Source organism: Pelodiscus sinensis, chromosome 5 (assembly GCF_052426305.1).
Source record: "Pelodiscus sinensis isolate ZL-2025 chromosome 5, ASM5242630v1, whole genome shotgun sequence".
Classification (NCBI taxonomy): Eukaryota; Metazoa; Chordata; order Testudines; family Trionychidae; genus Pelodiscus; species Pelodiscus sinensis.
The window spans coordinates 109486091-109513184 of record NC_143056.1 but is presented as its reverse complement, the minus strand read 5'-3'; the positions used below and the strand labels follow the sequence as shown (position 1 = coordinate 109513184).

Sequence of the window (27094 nt, the reverse complement as noted above, 5' to 3'; positions counted from 1 at the left end):
ACACAGTACTTGTTTTCTTACAGGCATAGACCTTCCCTTTTTAGTAGATGTGTTGTGTAATACGAGATCCAACAATACAGTTCAATGCCAGTAGGGAGTGAGAAGCTGGCAAACACAGAAAGGCATGTCAACACTTTGGGTGTGTCTAGACTACAGAGTTTTGTTGACAAAACTATACCTGCGTCTACACTACCGCTGAGTTCTGTCGACATAACGTCGACAAAACTCAGCAGTTTTGTCGACGCTGGTAAACCTCATTTTACGAGGCATAACGCCTTCTGTCGACAGAGTTCTGTCGACAGAAGGTGTTATTGCATGTAAACTGTCCTTTGCGTCTACACTACTATGTCGACAAAGCAGCTTGCTTTGTCGACAGAACTGAATGTAGTGTAGATGCTCTTTGTCCACAGTATCTGTCGACAACTTCTGTTGACAAAAGCCTGTAGTCTAGACGTACCCTTTCTGCTATGGTTTCACGTATGACTTATCTTTTGGTGCTTCATCTATGACTTGCTTCTAATTAAAGTAAAATGTATCAGTGGCTCGTAGAGCCCATTGTCTCTTGGAATATATATTATTTTCAGTGCTTTCTAAGTCTTTATCTTTATTGCTGCTTTTTTTCAGATTGTTGATATAAATGGTTTTCAGGGTAGTTCCTTTAACTGTCTTTAGATTATCCATTACCCCCCATTCTTGTCATCTTGACTTCTCAGTCTCCCTTCCCCCCCCTTATCTCTATCATCCTTCCCCCTTCGCATTACCCTTTACCTATTAACCTTTTGTGAACTTTTTCCATGTCTGAAATATTGATTGTGTTCTTTCTGTCTGCTTCCATTTCTGCTTAACTTTGTTTCCTTTTGTGACTCTCTTCTTTTGGAGGCTTGTCCAGAAGACAAGACTGCTTGCTATACAGATCTGCTGTGCCTTGCACATTGAAAGCCACAAGGAGTGTCTGTAAGTCTCAGGGATAGAGTGTCTGTTGCTACACTGCAATGTAGTGTCATCTCCTAATAGATTGCCTCAAACCATTACCATAGTTTACAGAACATCACACTTAAAACCATGGAAAAGTTTGTGTCCACCTATGTATTTGTAAGCAGGGTCTGAATGAATGCTTCCCTGACAGCTAGTTGGAATCGGGGAGAGACCCTTAGTGTGTCTATGTAAATACAGTTTGCTCCTGCTTTGCTTAGATTTGCTAGATATCCAGCAGACCAAGCAGTGTTTTGCTCATTGTAATCAACTTAATTTGTGACCCAATCCTAGCCATGTTTGCATTAAATGCTAGGATAGTAAAGTGTGGTTATGAATGTTTATAATTGTGGGAATACAGAAAAGCAGGAGTATTCTTAATCTGTTCCGAAGGGGGAGGAAATCGCATTTAGCAGAAAAGACCTTGCGAAATAGGAGCTTGACTTTTGCAGCTCCTATTGAGAGTGTAAAGGGGGGCAGGTATTTCTGCTCCAGAGGCTACACACCCTTCCCAAGTGTACTGACTAGATTTGTATGACTCCCCACTGCTCAAAGAATAGAGCTAAATAGACTTCATTAGGAGCTTCTTTCTTATTTTAATTGTGGCAGAGCTGTGTTTCTGCCTGTTACAAGTTAAAATTATTGGGAGCTGAAATCACTTGAAATGGGACAGTGGTGTTGTCCAGCCTGTGAATGAGCTGAACATTACCAAGACACTGAGGTGCAGAAGTCACAGCTGAGAGGTCCTTGGCAGCAGATGGTGACTGACAGCCAACAAAGTGTAGGACGAACAGCCAGCGGGGCAGCAGTGAGGGCAACGAGTGGCCAGCAGGGCAGCAGAGAGGCATGACAAGTGATCAGCAGGTTGGGAGGTGGACTCTGCAGATGAACCTCTGAACTGAGTCTGCACTGACCAAGCGCAGCAACTGTGAGTGGAGTGCAGAGAAGGGGATTTTTGGGTTGCTGGACTTAAGAATCTAAGGGGAAAAGGACTCTGACTAACCTACTCCCAGTGGGTCTTTTATTCAGGGTTTATAAACCCTGTTTGCAGTGTTTTCCCAAATTAATGCAAGTTACTTCCCCCCCCTTTAATAAAAGTTTCTTTTCTATGCTCAGACTCTGTGCGAGCGAGTGGGGAAGCATTGCCTCTCAGAGGTGTACAGGGTGCTCTGAGAATTTCCCAGGATGTTGGGTGGAGGCTCAAACCAGTTTTATGTTGGCTCAATGGACAGGAAACCCTAGATATTGAACCCAGCCCTGGCTGCTGCTGGCTCCAGCTACCAGCAGGAATATTTATTGTAATAAATAAGGAGAGTGCAGACTAGGTATGAGTGCTGTAAGCACTGGAATGGGGGAACTGGTCAGCTATTCCTGTAGAGGAGGCAGGATTTGAAAAAAGCAAACTTGAGTCTCTGAAGTTTTGTAAAACAAAATGTGGAATGGGTAAAATGCACCAGGTCAGGCTGTTCCAGGTGCAGCAGCAAAGGATTGGCACACTGCAGACTTCCACTGTGAATGTTTAAACTCACTTTGTTTTACTGTTATGCTCACTGTCTGTATGGCCTACACATGGCAATATGTCTTGGGATCAGGCCTGAGCCAAAGCCAGTTGAAATCACTAGCAGTCTTTCCATTAACTTCAGCCCATATTAAATCAGACTTTCAGTAAACGTCACTAAATCCAATATTTTTCCTCCAAAACCCACTCACATCCCAAAGCAGGATCCCTTTTCTGCCCCATTTCCCTCCCTTCACCTCCCCCCCACGCTGCTACTTTTTCTCCCCATCTCTAGATTCTTTCTGGTTTATCTTACCAGCCAAGAGGGCTGAAGATGGCTGCTTCCTGAGCTCATCTAGGCCATCTCTGCGGGAGGTAGGGGTGCTGCAGAATCCCTAGCAAACCCTGCCTTAGGGCTGAAGCATACATTTTTCACTAGCATTATTGTAATTCAACATAAAGCACTTTGTGACTGTTTGAAAGTCGCAGTTTTATAAAGAACTTTTCCAACGTGTGCAGAGACATTTTTTGTGCCTCTGTGGTGCAAATCTTCAGAACCTGACTGATTTTTACATGGTTACACCAGAAGCATAAATCTTTTATGCAGGTCCTTCGGCACAAGCGTGTGTGAAATACATTTTCTGGTTTTGCTTTTTTCAGAGACAATTCATTGTAGGTGGAGTTTTCCCTGTCTCTGAAGCTCAAGTAATCACAGCTTGTTGCTAAATGGTCAAATTATAGCTGACCCTGAACATGGGATGGAGACAATGCAAGGAACCTATGTATATAGCTTTGTAGTTCGTGTATGGCAGGCCTTGCAAGGCTGGAGCAGCCCCCTGCCTGTGGCAGGGCAGAGAGCTGCTCCAGTCCTCATTGGTTAACTGGAACCAGTAAGCGTCACCCTTTAAGGAGGATACTTATTGGTTAACCATCCCTAGTTTGAACAGTGGGCATCAGATATGTACTTAGAACATGTACTCAGTATATAACCATCTGTGCAACTCTAGAAAGGGTGGTAGAAGGGGGCAATTTTGCTTGCCTTACTCACAGCCACCAAACTGTGGGTTACTCATTTAAGTAGGGTGAGAAGGATTTGGCCTAGGGGAATGGGGCTTATAGTGGAGGAGTTTTTGAAATGACTGAGTCAAAGAAGAGGTGCTGATCAGATCAGAAAAGTTAAGGAATCCCAGAAAAACCACTTTAATAGTCTAGGAGAAGCTTGATGAGGCCTGAAATGGAGATGAGATGCCAAAGGAGGAAATATCAAGATTCATTTAAGACAACTTTTGGAGTGAAAACTAATATAAGCATAGATTCCGAGCTGTCCAGTTATCTGCAGAATTATTTTATTAATTGCACTGTGTTGATATATAGAAACTAACATTTGTTTTTTTTTCCTTCATTATCTCTTTCTAGCCTAAAGCTGCACGTGATATGTTGCTTAGTCTTATCTCCTATTATGCAAAAAATGAGAATCTGCTATTTGAAAAACTTAACTTTTGAAAGCAGGAATCTTATTTTCATGCATCCGTTTTGATTTCTGTTGTTCAGAAGCTCTGAACACAAGCTTTGCTTAGTAATTGTTGCTTAAGTATTTGCAATGCTATGTCTAAAGGGGAAATTTTAAAAGCATAACTTCCTATATGTGTGCCAAGAAAGACATTTTGCCAACAATTTTCTAACTAACTTTTTATAGAAGAGTAAACAAGACTGCTTTGATTTTTTTTTTTTTTTTTTTTTTCCTCACAGAAAATGTCTGGTTGAAACATTGGAAAAACTTGACAGAAAAACTTGCTTATCACCATATTACTGGTTGCATTTTTGGCAGTTTGGGAGGAATGCTCTCACCTCCTTAATACTGATCTAAGTGCCTGTGTGTCCAAGAATTGCTGTTTTGCATTCAGTGACACAGGAACACGCTCCCTTTTGAGTCAGTACTGACTTGGTACCCGAGAGCTGTGCTAAAGGGAGTCAATTTTACAGTTTGTTGGTCAAAAACCGAGCTCCTACTTACGATTTATTTTTTCACGTCGTGAAGACTGAAGTGAACTGCAGTGGAAAAACAAACAAATAACAACAAAAGCCCTTTACTAGTCTTCTATATAACAATGAGCTTAATGTTTTTAGTTTGAACTGTAATAACTCCCTCTGGCTGCCCTCCAAGGTCTCTGAACAGCTGCAGAAAAACCCAGCCAATAGCTGAAGTGAAGTACTGGACACATGTTCTTGGGAATGGATGGGAAGCTGCACAGAAGGGCAGCCAGCCATGTGAACAACTCTTTATGCTGTGGATTTATGGTATCCCAGTGATCTACAAGTATAAGACTACATATACACTTCAGGCTTTTTGCGCAATAAGCTTTTTGAGGAAGAGAGCTTCCGCAAAAACTTCTTTCACAAAAGCACATCCACACTACAAAAGCACATCAGAAAAGCAATGCGCTTTTGTGCAGGAGAGCGTCCAGACTGCATGGACACTCTTGCACAAGAAATCTCTGATTGACGTTAACAGAATGGCCATCAGAGCACTTGTGCTTTTTCTGATAGGCTCTTTTTGTGCAAGAAACCCCTTTTAAGCATCCATGCACATTTTTGCACAAGAACTCCTGTGCAAAAAGAAGTTATTCCTCCTAGAAAGAGGTACACCTATACCGCAAAAAGCTCTCTGTTCTGCTGTTCTACAGAAAAACGTGCTTGAGGTGTGGATGCTCAGCGGGTTTTTGCGCAAAAATGGCCATTTTTGTGCAAAAACCTTGTAGTGTAGACGTAGCCAGAGAGAGAGAGACTTCTTAACTCCTTGTCTTTGAGAACATTTTCCCCCTGTAGGGAACTATCCAAAGGAAACACCACAGAGCTAAGCTTGTGGAATTTTTCAGCTTCCCTGCAGCTCTCCTTTAGAACCTGGGTTAGTCTGAACAAGTGCTAGTTAACTCTGTTGTGGCTCACTCAGTTGTAACTAGAAGTGGATGGGAAATGGTTGGTGAATCTTTTAAGATTTCATTTTTTTAAAATATTATGCATTGGGACAAAACAGAGACACCCACTTATAGTCAATAGCCTGGTAGTTTGGGCATTCACTTGGGATGTGGGATCCCTAGAATTAAATCCTTATTGTCCCTGATTTGGAGCAGGGATGTGAATCTGCCTACCACATCCCAGGTGAGTGCCCTAAGTCCCAGGTTAGAGACCAGTGGTGGGCAATCTGCAGCCCGCGGGCTGCACGCATCCCGTTGTAGTCCACTGGCAGGCCACGAGACGTTTGGCTGACCTTGACCAGTCAGAGGCACAACCCCCTACACCTCCCATTAGTCACAATTTGCCATTCCCAGCCAATGAGCTGTGGGAAGCGGCAGGCCACAGGAATGTGCCTGCAGCATCTCCCGTTGACTGGGAATGGTGAACCATAGCCAGTGGGAGCTGCAGAGAGCTGCGCCTGCAGACAGTCAGCATCAGAAAAATGTCTTGAGGCCTGCCAGCAGATTACTCTGTTGGGACCATTGCTACAAACTGTTTGGGCTGGGGGCCTCTCCTGGCCTAGGCCTGAGAAATCTTTCCTGATGAAAGTTTAATTGAAACTTCACATATTCCTGCAAAATATTTCGGTTTAGACAGATCAGCATTTTCTAATTAAAACCATTTTTCAAAAAATGCCTAACCTGCTGTAGTGTTAAGCTGTTAAACCCACGGTCAAACCAACTTATAACAATTTTTAAAAAGCTCTTTTAACAGACTGGACTTAAAATTGTGTACCCTGTCATTGGTAGTGTCTACGTTTACCTCTCTTGCCTTCTCATGTCTTCACTACGTGGAAGATTGATGTTGCCGCGGTTGATCGTCTGGAGTTTGATTTAGTGGATGTAGTAAAGGCTGGCTACATCGAATTCAGAGGGGAACCCAATCGGCATCAGTACTCCTGCTCCGCGCAAGGAGTAAGGGTAGCCAATGGGAGCTAATGGTCCCGTTAACCTTCTACTGTGGATACAGCACGGAAACTCGAATTAAGATATGTCAGACCCTGCTACGTAATTAACATGGCTGGAGTTGCATATCTTGATTTGTCCTTCCCCTGTAGTGTAGACCTGAACTTTGTCATTGTCTCAATATGACTGAGACGTGTGTAATTTTTACCAGTATTATGAAACCAATAGAATTTATAAATCTTGCAATGAAGTAATCAGGTAGCTGGTGAAGCTAATTTATTCTCTCTCTCTCTATATATATATATTTGAAATATTCAGTTACATAGGCTATGCTAGGAGAAGTACAAAATAGCAGCATATTTTGTTTGAGCATTTATACTAGGATATGTAAAGAGCTATGGCAGTGTCTGCCATGCTGAACTCCTCTTACTTTTGTACCCACGATAGGGGATATATAGTTATGTATATTGTAAATGCGCAGAGTCAGTATTCCATTTAATAGTATGTGTAAGTGAATAATGAAGTATGAGTAGCACTAGAATGATGTATACTTTCCTTGGGATTTAAGCAAAAGGTTAGGCAAGAAGAGAAAAAGGACAGAGCATCAGAATTAAATTCCTAGTTTAACCGCAGATTTCCTATGTGACTATGGACCAATCACTTCATCTACTCTGTGCCTTACTTTCTCATCTGAAAAGTGAAGATGGTACTTTCCTGCACCATAGAGGTGATGTGGGGATAAAACAGATTTGGGGGTGGAAGGCACTCAGGTAGGATGGTGATGAGGGCTAAGTGGAACCTCTGTATTGTGAGGAGACTGTCAAAGCAATAACTTCAACACTCTTTCACTTCACACAATTTCTTACGTCAGACATTTCCAACCAAAATAGCAAACAAAGAAGTGGCAAAATGATGAGAGATTTCTCAATCTTAACTGTCCTTTAAAGACACTGGAGACGGAGAGCTACAATACTACACATCTCTGGTTAGAAAAGCTCAGTCATTCTAAATTCTCTCCCCTGATTTTCCAGTGACTTGTGTCTCCAATGTGAGCACAGCGGAACTGATGTAATTTCTTTTCTTGTACACTGAACTCAATCTCATTTTTAATATGATTGCAACTATATGGTGAAGGGTTCCAGGATATGTGCTTCTTCCAACATCTTCAGTTTGTTTCTGAGGAAGCAGACCTCTTTCACTAATCATGTTCACTGGGAGAAAAAATATAAAGGGTATAAAATGAGGTCATTATATTGATGTTCCAAGCTAGCATTTATAGCAACACATTTTCAGTTCCACCTATTAGTTCTGCAGGGAGCACTTCAATTTTCAGGTTCATTTTTATGTGAGGCTAACAGCTTTTAAAAGCAAATCGTTATAATCGGGGCTGAAAAATCTGTGGATTTGAAACCTCTTTGGGAGAAATAAATCTGTACAGAATTACCTTCTGGTTTCAAGAGCTTGTCCCTTTCTTTTATTTATTTTTGGAAGGTACAATTTTGTTTAGAATAGCTGGATTTGATTTTGAAAACAAATGTATAACTGTGTTGCAAGCATGATGGCCAATTACAATCAAGTACATAAATGTTGGGTACACAACCGTCACTTGAAGAGAATTCAGTAACCAACCAAATTCAGGATAAGTAGAGCAGTGTAAGAAGATGAAAATTGTCAATGTAAAAACCATGGCAACCGACAGAGGGCCAAATAGAGCAGCTGGCCTGGGACCTGGCAAATCAAAAGGGCCTGGGGCTCTAGGCAGCCACAGCCAGTACCATAGAAGCAGTAGCGGTTGGAGCCCAGACTCTTTAAATCACTGCCAGAGCCCTTTGTGGCCCAGGTAACACTGAGGGCCAGGTGTGAGAAGCTAGCTCCCAGGGGAGGCCTGGAGCTAAGCCCCTTCACCACCTTTCCCAGAGCCTGGTAAAATCTGTCATGAGCCCTGGTAGAAACCCACCTTGTCCTTCTAATATCCTGGGACCAACATGGCTGCCACAACCTTGTGATAACCAATAATATAAAACTCGATTACTTAAAAGGTTCACTGACCAGAACAAACCTTTTTAAAATAGAAGCTTTGCAAAACTTGTGGAAGAATAAGATATGATAGGTGAATTTGCCACTGATACAATACTTAAAAGTAAAATTGAACCAATGTGAACAATTAATCATTTTAGGGCAGGTTGATTTAAGGGGGTAAATAACATAGCTGGATTTGATATACCTTAAACTGAGCTAGGGCACTCTCCTCACATGCTCCCATTGACTTCCCTTACTCCTCATGACAGCAAGGAGTACCGGCATTGATGGGGGTACCCTCAGCGTTCAATTTAGCATGTTCCCACTAGATCCACTAAATGGAATGCTGGAAAATTTACTGCCACAGAGTCAATCATCCCGGTAATGTAGACATGCCCTTTAGATAAGCAGAAAGTAGGAGCTGATTAGAATGAGGTTAGGACATGCAGTAGATTACACATCTAATAATCTCAGTGGAAAAGGGTTTGAAAGGTTTGGCAAATCCGTCTGATGATCCTGCTAGTTCACCCTCATTAGCTGTGATATGGGCTGCGTAGGTCAGCCTTATTCTTTATAAGTGGTTGTGATGAGACTTACAATTGTCTGACATTATTTCCTATGGCCAATCAGATTATTCCCATCAAAATATTTTGTGACAAGAGTTAAGTTTTATCAGCCACTATTCAGAACTAAAATTAAAAACCAAGCATCAAGTAACAATTAAAAAACACTGACTAGTATTGGTAAATCTATGGGCTACTATAACTCCGTGATGTACAAGACTGGTGGTGTTAGCTGAATCCCTCAAATTTAATTTTGGCAATACAGTACTTACGTAGTTTATATAAGCATTCAGGTTAATTCAGATCATGTTGACTTGATTTTATTTTCTAAAACACTGGTAGTTGGTAGAACTGAATGATGCTAAGCAACTAGAACTGAAGCAGTTACAATGAAAATTACTCCCAACTGGCTAGGAAATTATATTCAAACTCTGCAGAATAAAGATACTATTCCAGCATATTACTGATGCTTTCCAGCATCACAATAAATAAATAAAAATGTACACATTGGCATGATGATAGATGGAATAAAGCAAAGAAAAGTGACCCTCTGTGTCTGTCCAGGAAAGCTTAGCCAAGTAAAAATTGCAACAAATCTTTTTACAGAGAGATTTATGTTCCTTTGCAGAATTTCATCCTCAAATTACTCACCTTCACTGCATACTTAGAAAACTGAAATGTCACAATGCTGGATTTTCCCATCACTAGCAAAACAAGCAGAAAGATTTAAACCAGGACTTTCTCTTTCCACCTGTCTTTGTGCAGAAAGAGGTAATTTGGCCTAAATGTTTTGAGGTCCCATCCAAAGGTTACCACGGTCAATGAGTATTTCCATCAAGTCTCTGGTTCACATTGAATGTAATTTCACCATAAAATTTCAATGTTTTGATTTTTTGCAGGATTTATAGGAACATCTTTGTTGATGATCCATGTAGGTTTTGATGCCCTTTGCTCTCTCTCCAAGCCAGGCATCCTCCCTCCTGCCTGGGAGACTGGGTGCCATGAGAGAGATAGTGGGGCAGTAGCAGGAAGGGGTGCGGTTTGGGGAGGGGTGGTTCAGGCATCCCTCCCTCCCCCCTTCCCATGCTGTCTGGCCTCCTGGCCCAGACTGCAAACTTGCTTTGGTCTGTGGACGGCCTGCAGGCCGGGAGTTTGAGACCCCTGGTAATGTGCCATAGACTTAATAGAAGTAGGATTGGGCCTTAAAGCAAGGAAAGCTCAGTGGTGTGGATAACTTCTTTGATTTTTGTTTCCAAGATTACCACTAAAATTAAGAAGCTGCAATAAGAAAGGCTATCTTTCTGACAAATCAGACTGAAATTTTAATTCAAGGCAGGGACTACAGTGCTCTAATTCTTAGAACAGTGACGAGGGATGGAAAATACTCAGATATATTTATTTTGAGTATCTCTGTTTGTAGCAGACTGTCTTTGTACAATGACATTCTGCCAGTCTAGAAACAAGAAGCAGTTGCCTTATAGGAAAGAATAAATAAGAGTATGAATGGAATAAAAAATCCACCAAACCCTGTTTGTGTCCTGCAAACTGATTTCCAAATGAGTACAGATATTTAATATCTGTTTCAAGGATTAAGTCAGCAGACTGAGGTTTAATGCTTTTGTGTTAGACAATCTCTATTCATTGCCCAAAGGGTTTTGTAACATTCAGATGTTTTCAATTGTTAGATAAAGCTGTGTTGTATTATTCATCATCTCAAGCGACGATGTATTTGCAAGACAGCTACCTTACACGGAGGACAAACTAGGAATAACTGCTCAGGTAATAATTCTGTATGTAGAGAGAATTCTCAGTGACGGATAGTTTTGCAATGCATGTGAGTTTGCAGTATTAGCTAAAACATTGGCTTCCCTCAGTATTATAATACACTGTTGTGTTTATACATACCTTAAACTTTTAAACATTCACTTCATCTAACAAAAAGTAAGTCTTGCTCATCAGCATTGTGAGTACAACTAATTAAACATAAAAACTAAATAGATTTTGATGGATGTTATTCTCTTCCTAGTTAGTAGCCAGCTATGGTGTTGCTTTACAGATATTCCTGCTTTATTACATACAATAGTTACTTGTTACGTGCAAGTGTTTTGTCTTGTTTTGTATAACTGTCAGGAAACTGACCACAAAAAAACTCCAACTCCAGATTAACCTGCTGCCAATTTTCAGCAGCTCAAACAAGTATTTATGCACCTCAAAAGCCATCCTGAACTTTCTTGTACAATAAGGACACTACCTTGACCTTTCCTTAGCTTCCCATGGACTGGACTGTCCTTTTGCCCTCAGAGTCCGATCCTTATGACGTTTGATTCTAGACACATCTCTACAGGCAGGGATTTTTCTCTTCCATTCTCTCTACTTCATGCACCACTGAAACCATACCCTGAAAACTTCCCCTCTCCCCGTGTGTCCCAGTTTTTCACCTTGAAAATCTGATAGTCCTTTGCATTTTTTATTTTTACATATGAAACACTATCTCGGGCTATTAAACTATGGCAAATGCTTCCACCAATTCAAACAGCTCAGATGTTCATGGTGACCTTTTCATGTTTACATATGAACTAGCTATCAGACAGTATGACTTAGAGCTTTTTGACAGCACATGTTCTATTGACATCATAAATCCTGAGAACATTTGCCTTTGAAGAATGCATGAACTTCTTGATCAATAGTGTTTTTGCTATGTTCCGCAATGGGCACAGTTTTATAACCCAAATCAGCTACTGCCACACAAGCATGCAGGTATTTTTGCAGCTGATTCTGTTCAATTAAGTTAAGATTTTCTAGTGATGAAAACATGGTTTGTTATGCATAGGAACATAGAAAATGCCAAATAGGATTGGACCTGAGCGTACTCTGTCTCCAGGAATGTTCATCACCAGGAGCTCCAGAGGAAGGTACAAAAACCCTGCAGTAGGCAGATGTGGGATAATTTGTCCCTGACACTGGGTGTCATCCTGATCTCTAATAGAGATTAATTTAAGACCCGAATAATTAGATTTAATATTCCTTCAAAATTCTGTCACTATTTATTAGTCATCTATATAAATATCTATTGCCATTTTGAGTTTTACTAAATTCTTGGCCACAACAGCATTCTGTGGCAGCAAGTTCTACAGTCTAGTTATGTCATGCATGAAAAGCTTTTGTCCATTTTTAATTCACCAACTTATTTCATTAACTGTCATCTTGTTCTTGTACTTATGTATAGTATATTATTATACAAAATGGTATAGGGCAGGTTGAAGCATTTTTTAAAAAACACACATTTATATCTGCTCTTATTCATCTCGTTTTTAAGCTGTTAAACAATCTTAATCTTTTCATTCTCTCATCTGCTGAGCTTTTCTATGCCATTAATTACACTTATTGCCTTTTTCTGAACCACCAATTTTACAACATGCTTTTTGAGACCATGACCTTGCCCATCAAATGCAAAGGACTTGCGTTCACCATGATAATACCATAATGCACAGGAATTGCATGAAGATTTTGTGTTAGGGGAAGGGAAGTTAACAAACTGGCTTTTCCTACCTCTTCTCCCTATATGTACATTCTTGTCTCTTATATTATCTTTTCCTTATGTCCTGACTGATGATGCCATCTATGACTCCTTTTGCTCTTATCGTTGTGCTATCTTCCACAAGTGGTTGGCAAGGAACCTCCCTAAATTGATCCATAAGGATTCCTTTCCACCTTCCAATCTGTCTCCCAGAAATATATTTAGGCATCTGACTGTAGTTTAAGATATTTTTTCATCAGGACTGAGCACCTGCAATCCTCCTGAGGTAAATGAAGGTTGTGGGTCCTTTTTACCTCTGCACTTATGTAAATTTTGGAAGTCTTAACTGTGGGACTTGACAAAGCCTGCAAAAGGCGTCTGTTAGCCTTGAACCCTTTTTTTTTTTTTTTTTTTTTTTACAGCAAGTGGCTAGGGCAGATGAAACCGTAAGATCACTTGCTCCTACATTCACCTGAAATAAATGATCAATAATACTGTTGCTTGTGTTCCAGGAGCACCAACAGGCTCTATCTACAGCGCAAGTGAGGCGGTGATTGCAGCATAGGGAGACATACCTAGGCGAGCTATAAGCAAGCAAGCAAGCACAGCTTACAACCCTGGCAGTAAACATGGAAGACTAGGTTTCAGCAAGAGCTAACAGCCAGTCAAAGTCGTTCTCCCCCCACCAAGCAGAATGGGTACCAAACTGGGGTCGCTGGCACATGGCATCTAGCACTCTCCAGGAAGATCCGTGCACAGGAAAGGGATGGCTGCATTTCAGAGGCGTGATTCTCCTTTGGCTTCCTCTGTCTCTCCAACCGAAGCGAGGCCGCAGGCCGGGCTGTAGAGAGATTTGTGCAGGTCCGCAAGGGCTGCCTGTGAGAGCGAGGAGTGGAATCAAAGCCGCGGCTACGGCCAATGCGGCAGCTGCCCCAGCAAGCTGTGTCCTGGCCTCCCCTGCACCTGTCGCCCAGCTTGTCCCTGCGCGCACATCCCTCTGGCTGGAAACCTGGGGGGGGGGGGGGTACACGGAAGGCACCTCTGAAAACCCCAGTCCCCTTCTTCACCCCCTTCCCTCCGCTCCCCAGTGGCCTCAGCCGCCCCGCCCCGCCCCCTCCGTGCGGCCGCTGCCCCCGGGGAGCCCGCCCAGACCTGGGGCCGCGACGTGAGTGGGGGCCGGCCGGGGGCTCGGGCTGCGGGGATTGGTCGGTGGCGGCGGCGGGGGGAGCGGGCCCGGCCGGGCTGCCTGTGGAATGGCCCGGCGCGCGGCTCCTCCTCCGTGCAGCGCGGCCGGGGCTGAGCCGGGAGCGGCGGCAGGCGGGGTGGCCGCGAGGGCAAGCGGGCTCCCTCCCTGGCCTGGGGCGGCGAGAGCTCCCCCTCCTGGCCCAGCCTCCTGCAGCCGCCGCCGCTGCCAGGCGGGCACGGCAGAGACGAGCGGGGCACTATGCTGCCCGCCCCGGCGCTAGGAGCCCACCCTGGGGGGCTGCTGCCGCTGGGATCGCCGCCGCCCGCCCCGGCCGGGGGATGCTGCACGGGTCGCGGTGGGCTCTGACCAGGGGACCAGCAGCGGCGTCCTCTCCTCCGGCTCCCAGCCCCCGCGCTGCCCCCGGAGCAGCCGCCTGGCCCGGGGAGACATGACTTCCAAGCACCACTCGGACTGGATCCCCTACAGGTAGGGAAGGCGCTTCCCGCCCACCGGGCAGGGAGCCAGGGCACCGTTGGGGGGCCGGCCTGGCGGCTCCCCCTCCGCGCCTGCAAAGTTTTCAGGGCCGGGCCAGGGGGCGCCCCCCGTGTGGCTAGAGGAGCCCCCCCCCGTGTTGCTCCGTTTGGGGCTGAGCGCGCCGCTTGGGGTGGACAAGGTCCGGAGCAGGGTCCGTTCCCAGCCCTTTTGGCCTCTTTTGCGGGAGTTCAACAGGCTCCGCGCCTTGGCTGCCCTTGTGCTCAGGACCGCAAGGGGCTGGGAGCGCTACTCTGATCACACCGCAGACATCTCGAGGGGCACCCCAGGTTTTCTAGAGGAAAGCGATACTTTCCAGCTTTCGTCTCCCAGGTAGAAGTGGGGGCACCCCAGCAAGCGATTGCCGTTTGTCTCCTGCTCCCAGCCCTCTCAGATTCAGATGGGCGCTCTAGGATGTCACCGGTGGGGACGTGAGCTGAGATGGCCCATCTGAGCAAGAGTCCACATTTGGGGCTCAGTCCTGCTCCCATTGAGCCTTACCTCTGACTTCCGTAGGAACAAGTGTAGGCCCTTTGCTCATGATCAATGAATGTCTCTGTACTATCTTCTTGGCAGCCGTGAAACCTACTTTTACTTTGGAGCTGAGAAGCTTTGTGATGGTAACCCACGTGCACTGTTCAGAGGCACTAAGGGTGTTTACAGAAGCAGCTGACAAGCTTTTTGAGGTACCTCCGGGGCCAATGCAAAATCGGTTCTACAGACCATTCCTGTGCTACTTTGTTGTTTGCATTGCCCCATGAGTCCCGAGTGCATCACAGGACTTGTGTCTCTTTCTCATTTTGTACTGGATGAGAGGATCCCATTCAATAAAAGGGTCGTCACTGGGGGAAAGAAAGGAGTTTAGAGTGAGTTTCTCTGACAGATTAGGCACCTAGCAGAGCATCTTTAGTTTGAATCACTTGCTGACTTGGTATGTGTTGTAGGCATTAATGGGAAAAACAAAATAACCTTTTGTATAGGATGCATCAAATACTCCTTTTCTTTTTGCCCCACTGTGCTACAGCACAGACACATTATGGCCCTTATAGAAGCCTGGCAGTCAGTATTAGCTGCCCTCCCTGCTACTGCTGCCATGGAGAAGAGCTATGATTGCCATGGCAGCGCCAGCTATCCCTCTCTGTCATTGGTTCCTTGGTTGCCATAAGCTACCAAAGTCTCTGTTTCCTGGCTTTCTTTCTGGAGAGGTGTGTGCGTCAAAAGTGTGGTGGGCAGTGCCTGCTACTCTAGGATGGATCCCCTTATGTCTGAGGGCTGCAAGACAGACTGCAAATTGCAATCAGGGCTTGTGGAACAGCGGCACTGTGAAGGTTCTGATCCTGGTTGTGTGGCTGAAGTCATGAGTTTGGGTGCACAAGAGTTTGGATGCACAAGAAATACAGGCTAACAGGTTCCAGAGGATTGGTATAGATGCACAGGCTCCCATTTAGTCCCCTTTCCCCATGGTTACTGAATTAATAAATAAAGAAGATGTTTGGAATAGAAATTCATTTATCTCACTTGATTAAAAGTGGGTAAATTGAGTTGTGGTATAACACTACTATGAAAGTGATATTCATTTGCTTTATTATTTTTAACTTTATAACCTTAAAAAAGAAAGAGTTGCCTCTGTCCTGGCAATAACAGCATTACTGGTTGCTGATGTTGCATCTACAGATTTATTTTGTTGTTGTCCTTATGCATTTGCCATGTTTGCCTTTTGAATGTTTTATTTGATTTTATATTATCTGTTTTATTTGGATCCAGTTGCTTATGCAGTGCTTTGAACAACACCTTCCATTATTACTTATTTTTAAGAATGTACTTTGTTTATCTGACTTCAGTTAAAAATTTCTGAGTTTTTAAATTGAAGAATTGCAAAAAGAAAATGTATGAGAATTTTACTTACTTTAGTATAGTGACTTCATTGTATAAAGTGAAATTTCAGGACTTCAGTTACTGTATAAGTAGTTGTTGGGGATATAGATGAAGATGTTTAGTTTGGATAGGTATATTTACAACAATTGGTATCACAATAACTATTCATGTTTCACCAGATTCTGTGAATATCAGTTCTTTATATACAGCTAAAGTACTCAACATTTTTGGGAAGATACTCCAGTTTTTAAAAGTTTATTACAGAACACATTTTAAATACTGGTTTAAACAACTGCTGGTTTGAAACAACATCTGGTTTGAAAAGTATTGGAGGGAACTGGTGCTTTGCTTCTTTTATTACCCTTCTTATGTGAGTTACAGCTATCCTAGTGGCTAGACATCATGGTGACAGATGAACTATAAATGCAGGAGATGAATAACTCAGTCCCAAACATGGAGTAAAAATAAGATGGTTAATTATTTAACTGAAAACTGTAATATGTTTATCTTGGGAGATCCGTACAGATTATAGTCCTAGCGAACATAAGTATTTCATAGATTGAAGAGTTTAAAAATGTAAGAATGTCAGCATTGAGACGGAGAACAAAGGAAGATGAAATATAGTTCCAAAAGCCACTGGCTGGGTCTGTTATGTCATTGGAGTCATGTAGTAAAGAGCAATGTTCCACAAAATCAGGTTGTTCCATGACTCTTCCCTGCAGCAACCTGACCATTTCTCTTTTTTCATACAGTAGACAGGTGATGCTAAAACTTTGCAGAGGGGCTGATAGTGGCTATGGAAAGGAAAACAAAGCATGATGTGTTGTTATATTTTCCTCCCACGCTGCAGTTTTGGTCTATCTGTGCTTCACAATTCAGAGGCATACTACCTTTGGTAGCGATTCTTCATATTTGCCTCTTGTGGATATTTATCACAGTCTGTCCAGTTTTATTTTTAATGCTCTTTTCTTTGCTATTAAAATTAACTACTGCTAAAAATAATCAAATTCCTTTTGCTGTAAAGTAAATGTTTTGTTCTGATGTATAGTAATGTTATTATGATAAGTTAACCATGATTTATTAATATTACCACAAATTAAATATTAATTAATATTAATAACATTCACGTTGTCCTACATTCACATATTATTTTTCATTGGACAAATGGCTGTACCCTGAGTGGTGGTAAGCACCAACACATCCCATTAAACTCTGTTGCGTTCAGTACCCCAGGGGATCCAGCCGAAAAATATGTTTATCCTGTAAACTTGAATCTCTATAGATTTTATTTCAGTACGAGTAATATATATGAAAAAGTTTTCTGTAAATTGAGGCAAAACTTGCTCTTGTCAGAGATTTCACATATACAGCAAGAGAATACCCTAGAAGTTGTGTACATCTTGTACTATGTTCTATCTGGCAGCAAGACTTACACTGGCTGATCTGCTTGGAGATATGATTAGTTATCTCCTATCTCCTTTTGCATAATGTCCTACTTTTAGTGGTTGTTAGCTTTTAAAGCTGAAAGGTAGGTTGGATACCTACTATTGGCTGTCAGGCACCACCCCTGCAATACAGTGTCACTGCTAGCTTGGGGGAAGAGCGCAGGACAGTTAGCATGCTGCAGTCCATAATGACATGTCTATCATGGCCTGAGCTTTACTGATGCAAAAGCTGTAAGACACTGCAGAATTAGAGAAGAAATTATAACTTTAGTGTGAGTTCTAAAATAATGATTTAAATCTATCACTGACATTGTTCATCTGACCAATCTGACTGTACCAGTATGTAGATGCATATCTGGACTGATTCAAGCTTAGAGGCACTTCTGTATAAAATGTCAGGCTGCTCAGTTGATACACTTTTCTTTTGAAATGGAATGAGTCGGGAAAGGACTACTAAGCAATTCACAAGTCCCCAAAGCACCTAATACATTTGAGTATAGTTGAGATACTGAACTTTTGAGCAGATTAACTAAAAATATGAGAGACTCCTTCCGGGGCTAATGTGAGTTTTTGCTCCTCTCTTCACCTCCAGGGAAGAAAATTCAAATTATTTTTCAGGAAGAATTTAAAGTATATTACATTTTGCCTCAAACAATTCTATTCTATTCTATTCCCTCACTTGTAACTGATTGGCTTTGGTACTGACGACCAGAAATATGTCACTTGTTCTCTGTAATCCAGTGGTCACCAACCAGTAGATGGGGATCTGCTGGTAGATCTTGGAGCTTCCGATGACACGTGGTCCTGACCGGTTTGGCCAAGAGGCTATCAAGTGCCAGCACTTTAGCTGCTCCACCCCTGCACTGCCGTGCAGGGCAGGGCACCCTTTTCCTTGGAGCTGCTCCACCCCCCGTTTTCTGGGCAGGGCAGGGCAGGAGAGGGAAGGGCAGGGGAGAGAAGGGAGTGCTGATATCAGGGTGCCTCCTCTCCTACTCTGTAGTCTGTCTCCACAGAACAGAGGGGGGCACAGGGCTTGGGATGGAGGGAGTTTGCTGGCTGCTTTTGAGAGTGGTACTGGGCCAGGGCAGGGAACACCTGTGGAAGCAGTGTCCAGCTGGAGCCCACATCCTGAACCCCTGCCCCAGACATGAACCCCTTCCTGCACCCAAAACCCCTGCCCTAACCCTGAGCCCCCCTCCCAGACCCAAACTCCCTTAGAGAGCCTGTACCCTGAACTCTCTCCTGTACCCCAACTCCTGCCCTAGGCTCAGTTCAAACTCCCTGCCACACTTCAAATCCTTTAGCCGAAGACCAGAGCCCGCACCCAAACCCTCTCCCCCTGCCTGATGAAAGGGAGGAAGGATGTGGGAGGGAGGGAAGAAGGAGGAGGGAGTGAGTAGGGGCAGGGGCAGGGCCAGGGCCTTGGAGAAGGGGCACAAAGGAGGCGGGGCAAAGGTATTTGAGTTTGAGGTAGATCCTGGATTGCAGTTAAATTAAAAAAAGTGATCTCATGTTTAAAAAGGTTGGAGCTCACTGCTGTAGTCTAATGCAATCTAATTTGAACAAAGCTGTAAAATAAAATAAAAAAGCTTCAATTAGAAATGTAAAATCCTTTTTAATCAGTTAACAAGTTAAATGTTACATTTAACTGGCTAACTGATTAAGTGGTCCTCTGCCTGTGGCCTTGTGGGCCCAGTCTGGCGGGAACAGCCCCCAGCCTGTGGGACTGCTAGTTGCCAACTTTTGGCCCTGACCCATGGCACAGTGGGGGCTCAGCTGGGTTGGAGCTGCCCTCCCCTTTGCATGTTGTGGGCAGGGTTCTGCTCCCAGGTATCAGTTAATCAGTTACCCGTTCACATCCTTAGCTTCAATGAGACTACTCCTGCAAAATTAAATCTGTGAATAAGTCTTTATAAGGATTGGGGCCATAGGTGAAGCCATAAATAGATAATACAAAAATTGGTTCAGGAAAGGGAGGGGCATGATAGCAGGGACAGTTATACTCATGAATGACCACCAAGGGGCAGCATGAACCTAGGGAGCAATTTCTGCCTGACAGCATGGCCCTGGCAACCCTGGGCTATGCATGGCCGCCCTTCCCCCAAGCAACCTGTGCAGATCTCCCTCCCCCTTGCCCCTGGGACAGCCCTGGGGAGTGCTGGCAGGTGGCTGCCATGCCCAACCTACCCCAAGGCAGCCTGCATAGCCCTCCAACTCCAGACTACCCACACAGTAAGGTCTTCCCTGACCCCAGGCCATGCCCAGAGAGCACTGGCGGGTTGGGTGCACCTCTCCCCTCTGCCCAGATCCGGCCCCAGGGAGAGGCCAGAGGGTGGGGTGCACAACCCCTCAGTGCCAGTTTCAGGGAGAAGCCAGAGGGTTGAATGTGTGATCCCTGCCCTGCCCTGGACAATGCCAGGTAAGTCTTCTAGTGTCTAAATATTTTGATATCCAAAATGTCTGTTGGGGAATCTTGACAAACATATATAGCATCTTAATTCATAAATAGAGGTATTTAAAATGTGGATGCAGATTTTGCAGTGAGCCCATTGCTATCTTGTAAGATCTATGGTGCTTGCATGCTAGTTTTGTTTAATCCTAGCTAGGAGAAGAAACTTTGGATGAAATAGTATAGTTTCTTCCCTACGAATGTGTGCAATTCTCATGACTACAAAATAGACAAGTGTAGTCAAGGTTTATAAAGTGCAGTTTTTACATCAGAAAAATAAAGTACTGTCCGATCATGGGGAAATTTTAATCTTCTGAAGCTCTCAGCAAAGAATCTGTGTAGTTCTGCTGAAAACACACAGAGTTCTGCAAATAGTCCCACAAACCCCAGCAGGATCCTCCAGTATGGGGGACAGCATTTTAGCAGATAACTCTACAGCCACTCCCCAACTTACAAACACACCCACTTATGACCATCCGTATTTACGACCAACCTCCCATAATATTTTCTAGTTGAGAACCATGTACGTCAAGTTTTTTGAACAGTGCAGGCAGCGTGTTTAAGGGTATTTCCGACTTATGACCAAATTGAGTTACAACCAGGTGATCGGAAACATAACCCGTTCGTAAGTCAGGGACTGCCTGTATATAAACATAATTATGCAATACTGGCAGTCCCCGGGTTACGTACAAGATAGGGACTGTAGGTTTGTTCTTAAGTTGAATCTGTATGTAGTCGGAACTGGCGACCAGATTCAGCCACTGCTGAAACTGACCGCCAGTTCTGACACATACAGAATCAACTTAAGAACCCCAGGAGTCCCCAAGTCAGCTGCTGCTGAAACTGATCAGCAGCTGATTCCAGGAAGCCCGGGGCAGAGCAACTGTGCCTCGGGCTTCCTGTAGTCAGCGCTGGTCAGTTTCAGCAGAAGCTGACTTGGGGCGCCTGGGGCAGAGCAGCTGGGGTGCTGCTGGGTTGCTCCAGTAGCGCCGCTCCTCGGTGCTACTGGACCAACCCAGCAGCACCCCATCTGCTCTGCCCCAGGCGTCCTGATTCAGCCGCTGCTGAAACTGACCAGCAGCGGCTGAATCAGGACCTGGGGCAGAGCAGTTGGGGTGCTGCCGGGTTGGTCCAGTAGTGCCCAGAGCGGCGCTGCAGGACCAATCGGCAGCGCCCCAGCTGCTCTGCCCCAGGGTCCAAAACAAAAGCCTGGTCTGTTGGGGGGGGGGACACACTAGCTGCGCCCCCCCCCCAGCAGACCAGGGACACGGGGAGCAGAGCCGCAGCGGCAGCGGGGTGCCGCGCCTCTGAGGCTTTGCTCTGGCAAAGTCTCAGAGGCGCGGGACCCCGCCGTGGCTGCGGCTTCAGTCCCGGTGCCTGTGGTCTGCTGGGGACGGTCCCCAGCAGACCACAGGCACCGGGACTGAAGCCGCAGCCGCGGCGGGGTCCCGCGCCTCTGAGCAAAGCCTCAGAGGTGCAGCTGCGGCTTCAGTCCCGGTGCCTGTGGTCTGCTGGGGACCGTCCCCAGCAGACCACAGGTACCGGGACTGAAGCGGCAGCAGCGGCGGTTCCCCGCGCTTCTGAGGCTTTGCTCTGGCAAAGCCTCAGAAGCGCGGGAACCCCGCCCGTTGCTCCTGGTCTGCTGGAGACGGTCTCCAGCAGACCAGGGGCACCGGAGCAGCTTACGAACGGGGCTTTCTCGCCCTGGAGCTCGCAGGTAGCAATCCGCCACCTTGACCTCCGGGGCGAGAAAGCCCCGTTCATAAGTGCGGATCCGACATAAGTCAGATCCGCGTTAAGTCGGGGACTGCCTGTACAAGAAATATACATACAGTAGCATTATATATTGTTGAAAAAGACATTTGGAATCTGTTACTTAAAAAGATTTGCCATGGAATATCTAAGTTGTGCTTAGAAATGGTCACTCTGTAGTAACATTACTGATTTGTAAGATAAATGATTTATTTGAAAAACATTGTGTGGGATAAGTGCCGTGTCATAAATTCACAAATATTGGTAATTGGGGTGGTTAGAAATTTTTTTTAGAGATGGCAGGCAAATAAACTCTGTAAGAAGGATGTTGTTGAAGATTAAAGTGGCCAGTACTTGTTCCTGCTCTATTAAGAGTAGAAAGACATTTACTTGAAGTATATTTTCAGTCTGGCCCTTGTGCACCAAGCATTGCAAGATGGCTAAAAAGGTTAAACTTCTGTTTGTGGTTGTGAGTTGGGATGTTAGGGTACGTCTAGACTACAGGCTTTTGTCGACAGAAGTTTTGTCGACAGATACTATTGACAAAGCTTTTGTCAACAAAGAGCGTCTAGACTACATCCAGTTCTGTTGACAAAGCAAGCCGCTTTGGCGACATGACAGTGTAGACGCAACGGACGGTGTAGATGCAATAATGCCTTCTGTCGACAAAAGGCGTTATTCCTCGTCGAATGAGGTTTACCGCCATTGACAAAACTGCTGAGTTCTGTCGACGTTATGTTGACAGAACTCAGCGGTAGTGTAAACGCAGGTATAGTTTTGTCGACAAAAGTGGACTTTTGTCGACAAAACCCTGCAGTCTAGACACACCTTCAGGCTGTGTCTACACTGGCACCCTTTTCCGTAAAAGGGATGCTAATGAGACACTTCGGAATTGCAAATTCTGCGGGGGATTTAAATATCCCCCACGACATTTGCATGAACATGGCTGCCGCTTTTTTCCGGCTCGGGGTTTTGCCGGAGAAAAGCTCCAGTCTAGACGGGATTTTGCGGATAATAAGCCCTTTTCCACAAGATCCCTTATTTCTACTTTCAAGACTAGACTGGCGCTTTTCTCCAGCAAAACCCCGAGCCGGAAAAAAGCGGCAGCCATGTTCATGCAAATGCCACGGGGGATATTTAAATCCCCCGTGGAATTTGCAATTCCGAAGTGTCTCATTAGCATCCCTTTTACGGAAAAGGGTGCCAGTGTAGACACAGCCTCAAAGTTTAACTGTTTAACCAATAACCATCAGCATACTTAAACAGTTAAACTCACTGGCTGGGAACTCATGGCTGGCAGCCAGGAGCAGGGCCTGCTGCTGGGATCCCACCAGCAACTAGGAGCATGCCAGGAGAGGGGCCTGCTGCAGCGGCGGTGCCAATAGCTGAGAGCCTGCCGGCTGCAGGACCAGTTTCTGGGAACCCATCAGCAGTTGTGAGTTCACCGGGAGTAGGGTTGGCTGTGGCAATGGGGCTGGCAGCTGTGTCCCCAGGAGAGGGGCCGACTGCCACATCTGGGAGGGGGCAGAGCCTGCGGTGAGGAGCAGCAATCCTTCCCTTCCTAGTGCTACACCCCCTAAACGTTTATCCGTGTTAGTGATAGCTTTTTGATCAGTTACACAGTTTATGTTTTTCTATATTTTTTACATCCCTAGTTGTGCATGTATGGCAAAATATGCATATTGTCACTCAGCCGGCCTGGCTGGAGGAGGTAGGGTTTGATGTTTGAAAAAGGGCTGCTCTTAAGGAGCAGTGTGCTTAGACCCCATGTCTACTGCCCATGATCAGACTGATGAGTCTAGTCTGTGGATTTCTGTAGGGAATAAAATGTAACGTGGTCTCATCCTTTAAACATTTCACTTATAACTCTACCTAAAGAGGACACTTCATATATGTTATAGACTAGACTCCAACTAAAATCAAAGCTGCATTGTGCTGGGCCTTGTAGTAACACATCCCTGCCAGAGCCGTAACAAGGGTGGGGCAAGTAGGGCACTTGCCCCAGGTGCAGTACATTTAGGGGCGCAAAATTAGAAAGTTAAAATATTATTTCATTATATCTTTACTATCAACTATTTGCAATCTCAATATACGTGCAATTAACAACATGTGCAATGAATAGTCATTTTTGTGACTATTCCTGTTTTTATTTTCTGTTTATTCTCCTTCCAGGCACCGTTTCCTTTTAGCTTGTCCATATTTACCTCTGATCTTTGCTTCCCCAACCCTTGTTTTTCTCCTGTTTCCTTTCACTCTCTGTTCTCCCTGTTGTTCTCTTGCACAATATATTTTGCCCTGTAACATTGCTTGAGATATTTTCTATCATCATCTTCATGCACAGTGATTAATTGCTATGCTTTCAGGCCCTTCAGAAGTCTTTCTCCTAGCAATCCCTGGATGGAATGCAGCCCCACAAAACAGGTACGTTTTGCTGTGCTACTATTGAACCAGGAGGCATTGAGGAGACCTGTATGTAAAGGGAGAATGCATGTGGGTCTGGAAGGGCAAGGGTGGATGACAGCTGAAGATGCAGCCTTCTTTTGAGGATAGCTGGAGTCATGGAGCTTCTTGCAGTCAGAGGAGGTTCCTAGAGATGGGTCTGACCTGCCCCGAGGGCAGCTTTTACAGGGGAAGAGGAAGCCTCTTTCCTCTCCATCTGTGACAAACAGCTGGGACAGATTTCCCAGGGGCAATCAGATTTCACTCTCTGTGATGCATTTTTCACAGCTGTTTATTTGGTTGGGCCCTACGTATAAGTGAATCAAATCATGAAAACACCTTAAGTTACCATAAACTACAGTGTTTTATTTGCATTTTTATATAGATTGTCAGCCTGTTTATGCAAATAGCGTGGTGATCTGTTTAAACACAGCATGTCTATATAGTAAATCTGTTCCTCTAACAGGTTTATTACCTTTAATTGGGATTTTATTATGTATAACTCTTAAATAATAAGTTTCAGGGGAGGACTAGTCGTGTTAGTTTGTTTTAGCAAAAACAACAAGGAGTCCCGTGGAACATTTAAAGATTGACAAATGTATGTGGACATGAGTTTTCGTAGGCTGCAACCCATGACGAAGTGGGTTCCGCTCATAAAAACTTATGCCTAAATTAATTCGTTAGTCTTTAAGGTGTCTGAGGACGACTTGCTTTTTCTTAAATAATAGTATCACAATTTATTATTTTCATAGTTATACCCTTTAAAATTAACTGAAATTATTCATTCTACATATTCTCAAATCTTGGAGGAAAATTATTCAATTGTGTTATTGCTGCTTACTCAAAGATAAACGTACACATGCATATTTTTATAAAAGTAGACTTTTTTTTTAACCTTTCCTCTGCTAACCAATGCCACTGATACTACTAATGCTATGGTAAGTAGGTGCCAAGTGTAAGGTTTAGTAAGGTATAACTAGGAAGATATTCCCACAAGTGGTAAATTGTGCCAGGTGAAGATTTGTGAAAATGAATCAAGGTGGGGAGCAAAAGATGTATCTTCTTGGGTTTTTTGCAGCCTCAATCTTTACTATAGGAAGGCCTCTGCAAAGAGGGAAATCTAGTGATGAGCTCTGCACGTGGACAGATGAGGCCAGGGAATTCTGCAGCAGACGAGAGTGCCCTGCCGTAGACTCCCAGGAGTTTCACTGTGAGCTCTGTTTTTTGTTATGTTACAGCAGTGGTCTCCAACCTTTTTAAGCATGAGATCTCTTTTTGAATTTAAATGCAATCCAGGATCTACCTCAAACCCGAATACTCTTGCCCTGTCTCCTTCCCACCCGTTCTCAGAGGCCCTGCCTCTTTTTACTCCATCTTCCCTCATCCTCACTCACTTTTATCAGGCTGGGGGCAGAGGGCTGGGATGTGGGGGAGGGAGATGTGGACTCTGACTTGGTCTAAAGGATTTAAGTGTGGGAGGGGTTCTGAGCTGAGCCTGGGACAGGAAGTTGAGGTGCAGGTTCAGGGTGCAGGTGTGGGAGGGAGTTTGGGTGCTGGGGGACTCAGGGCTAGGGCAGGAGTTTGGGATGCAGGAGGGTTCAGGTCTGGGTCTGGGGTTTGGAATGTGGGCTCCAGCTGGGCATAGGTGGCTTCTGGGTGGTGGTGCAGGGAAATAAGGCAGGCTCACCACTACTCTGGCCCTGCGCCACTCCCAAAAGCAGCGAGCAAATTCTCTCCATCCCTTCCTCCCCTGCCCCGCTCTATGGAGATGGGGTACAGAGTGGGGGGTGGGGCATCCTGACATTAGCGCCCCTTCTTTTTCTTCCTGAGCCCTGCACAACAAGCAAGAGGCTCCTGGGGGGACAGCCCCAAGGCAGAGGGCAGGAGCAGCACAGCAGTGCTGAGATGGGTAGATAAAGTGCCAGCACTTGATAGCCTCCCATCCAAACCTCTCAAAGGCTCCAAGATCTACTGGTTGGTGAGCACTGTGTTACAGTAATACTTTAAAGATATGTGGGGAGGCTGTCTTCCCTGAAGAACTTATGATAAAAAAGATAAGGAACAGCAGACAGGCCAGGAAAAGGGGTACACCGTGCCAACAAAGTTACCAGAGTGATCATTACCATACATCTTGTTACTCCCATTGTTATTGATTTTTTTCGTTAAGGCTATATAATCATCAGCTGTCCCTCTGGTTGGCCATTATTGACTGGCTGATTTCCTGTATATATTGCTCTACAATTGGGTTATATTGGAGGCAGGGGAGGAGAGAGTGGTGATCATACAGTTGTGATTAGGAAAGGAGTTTGTAAATGTGTGGCTTCAGGGCAGCCCTACACATGCCCCCTTGCCTCAGTTTCCCTTTTGATTCCTCAGATAAACTCTGTTCAGCTTTTAGAGTACACAAATAACCCTTGCATGGGGTTAATTTATTATTGAACTCCGTCACCTCTACCGTAAACCAGACACCTTCCCTCCTCCCCGAACAACTGTTTCTCACTGGTCCCACCAGTCCAGCACCAAGTATGGCTCTGGTATGTCTCATCAAACCTCACTCCAGCTCCTCCTGTTGGGGTGTTTCTCTGCCCTGTTTCCTTCCCATCTGGGGATCAGTGGGTTTACCCCTCCATCATTCCCGAGCCTTCAGCTGTCTCTGGCCCTCCAGCTTCAAGTCTGAGGCCCTCTGCCTTCAACCCTCTCTGGCCTGGAGAAGTTTACTCTTGTTTCTGGACTGCTTCTTCCCTCTCAAGATGCTGAGGGGTAGCCCCAGCCTCCGTATGACACCAAACTAGGGCACACCTGGTCAGGAATAGGAGACCATTCAATTTAAGGGGCCAGCCATTCTGTTACAGGATGGAAGAAAATGCAGAGAGGAGTGTGGGAGAAGCAGATAAATGGGGGACCTTAGCTGGAGTGAAGTAGAGGGAT

The 27094-nt window shown here is 44.8% G+C and overlaps 1 protein-coding gene and 1 long non-coding RNA gene across 7 annotated transcripts in view; one reads left to right on the top strand and one right to left on the bottom strand.

The window, feature by feature from the left end:
• Positions 1 to 2737: 2737 nt before the first annotated feature.
• Positions 2738 to 13781, bottom strand: LOC149524363 (uncharacterized). The gene is made up of 3 exons (XR_016349705.1): positions 13642 to 13781; positions 8615 to 13365; positions 2738 to 7601 (listed from the first exon to the last, which is right to left on the bottom strand). It is a non-coding gene; the product is annotated as an uncharacterized LOC149524363 (long non-coding RNA).
• A 19-nt stretch (positions 13782 to 13800) lies between these two features.
• TUB (TUB bipartite transcription factor) overlaps positions 13801 to 27094 on the top strand; it is a 107437-nt gene continuing 94143 nt past the window's right edge. For 2 of the 6 annotated variants that reach the window (XM_075928010.2, XM_075928008.2), the window contains exon 1: positions 13802 to 14161. In XM_075928010.2, coding sequence (XP_075784125.2) covers positions 14124 to 14161 — 38 coding nt within the window. In that variant the 5' untranslated portion in view covers positions 13802 to 14123. Of the gene's footprint in view, positions 14162 to 27094 lie in introns of all 6 variants that reach the window. The other 4 variants (XM_075928009.2, XM_006126330.5, XM_075928011.2 and 1 more) reach the window with 3 other exon arrangements.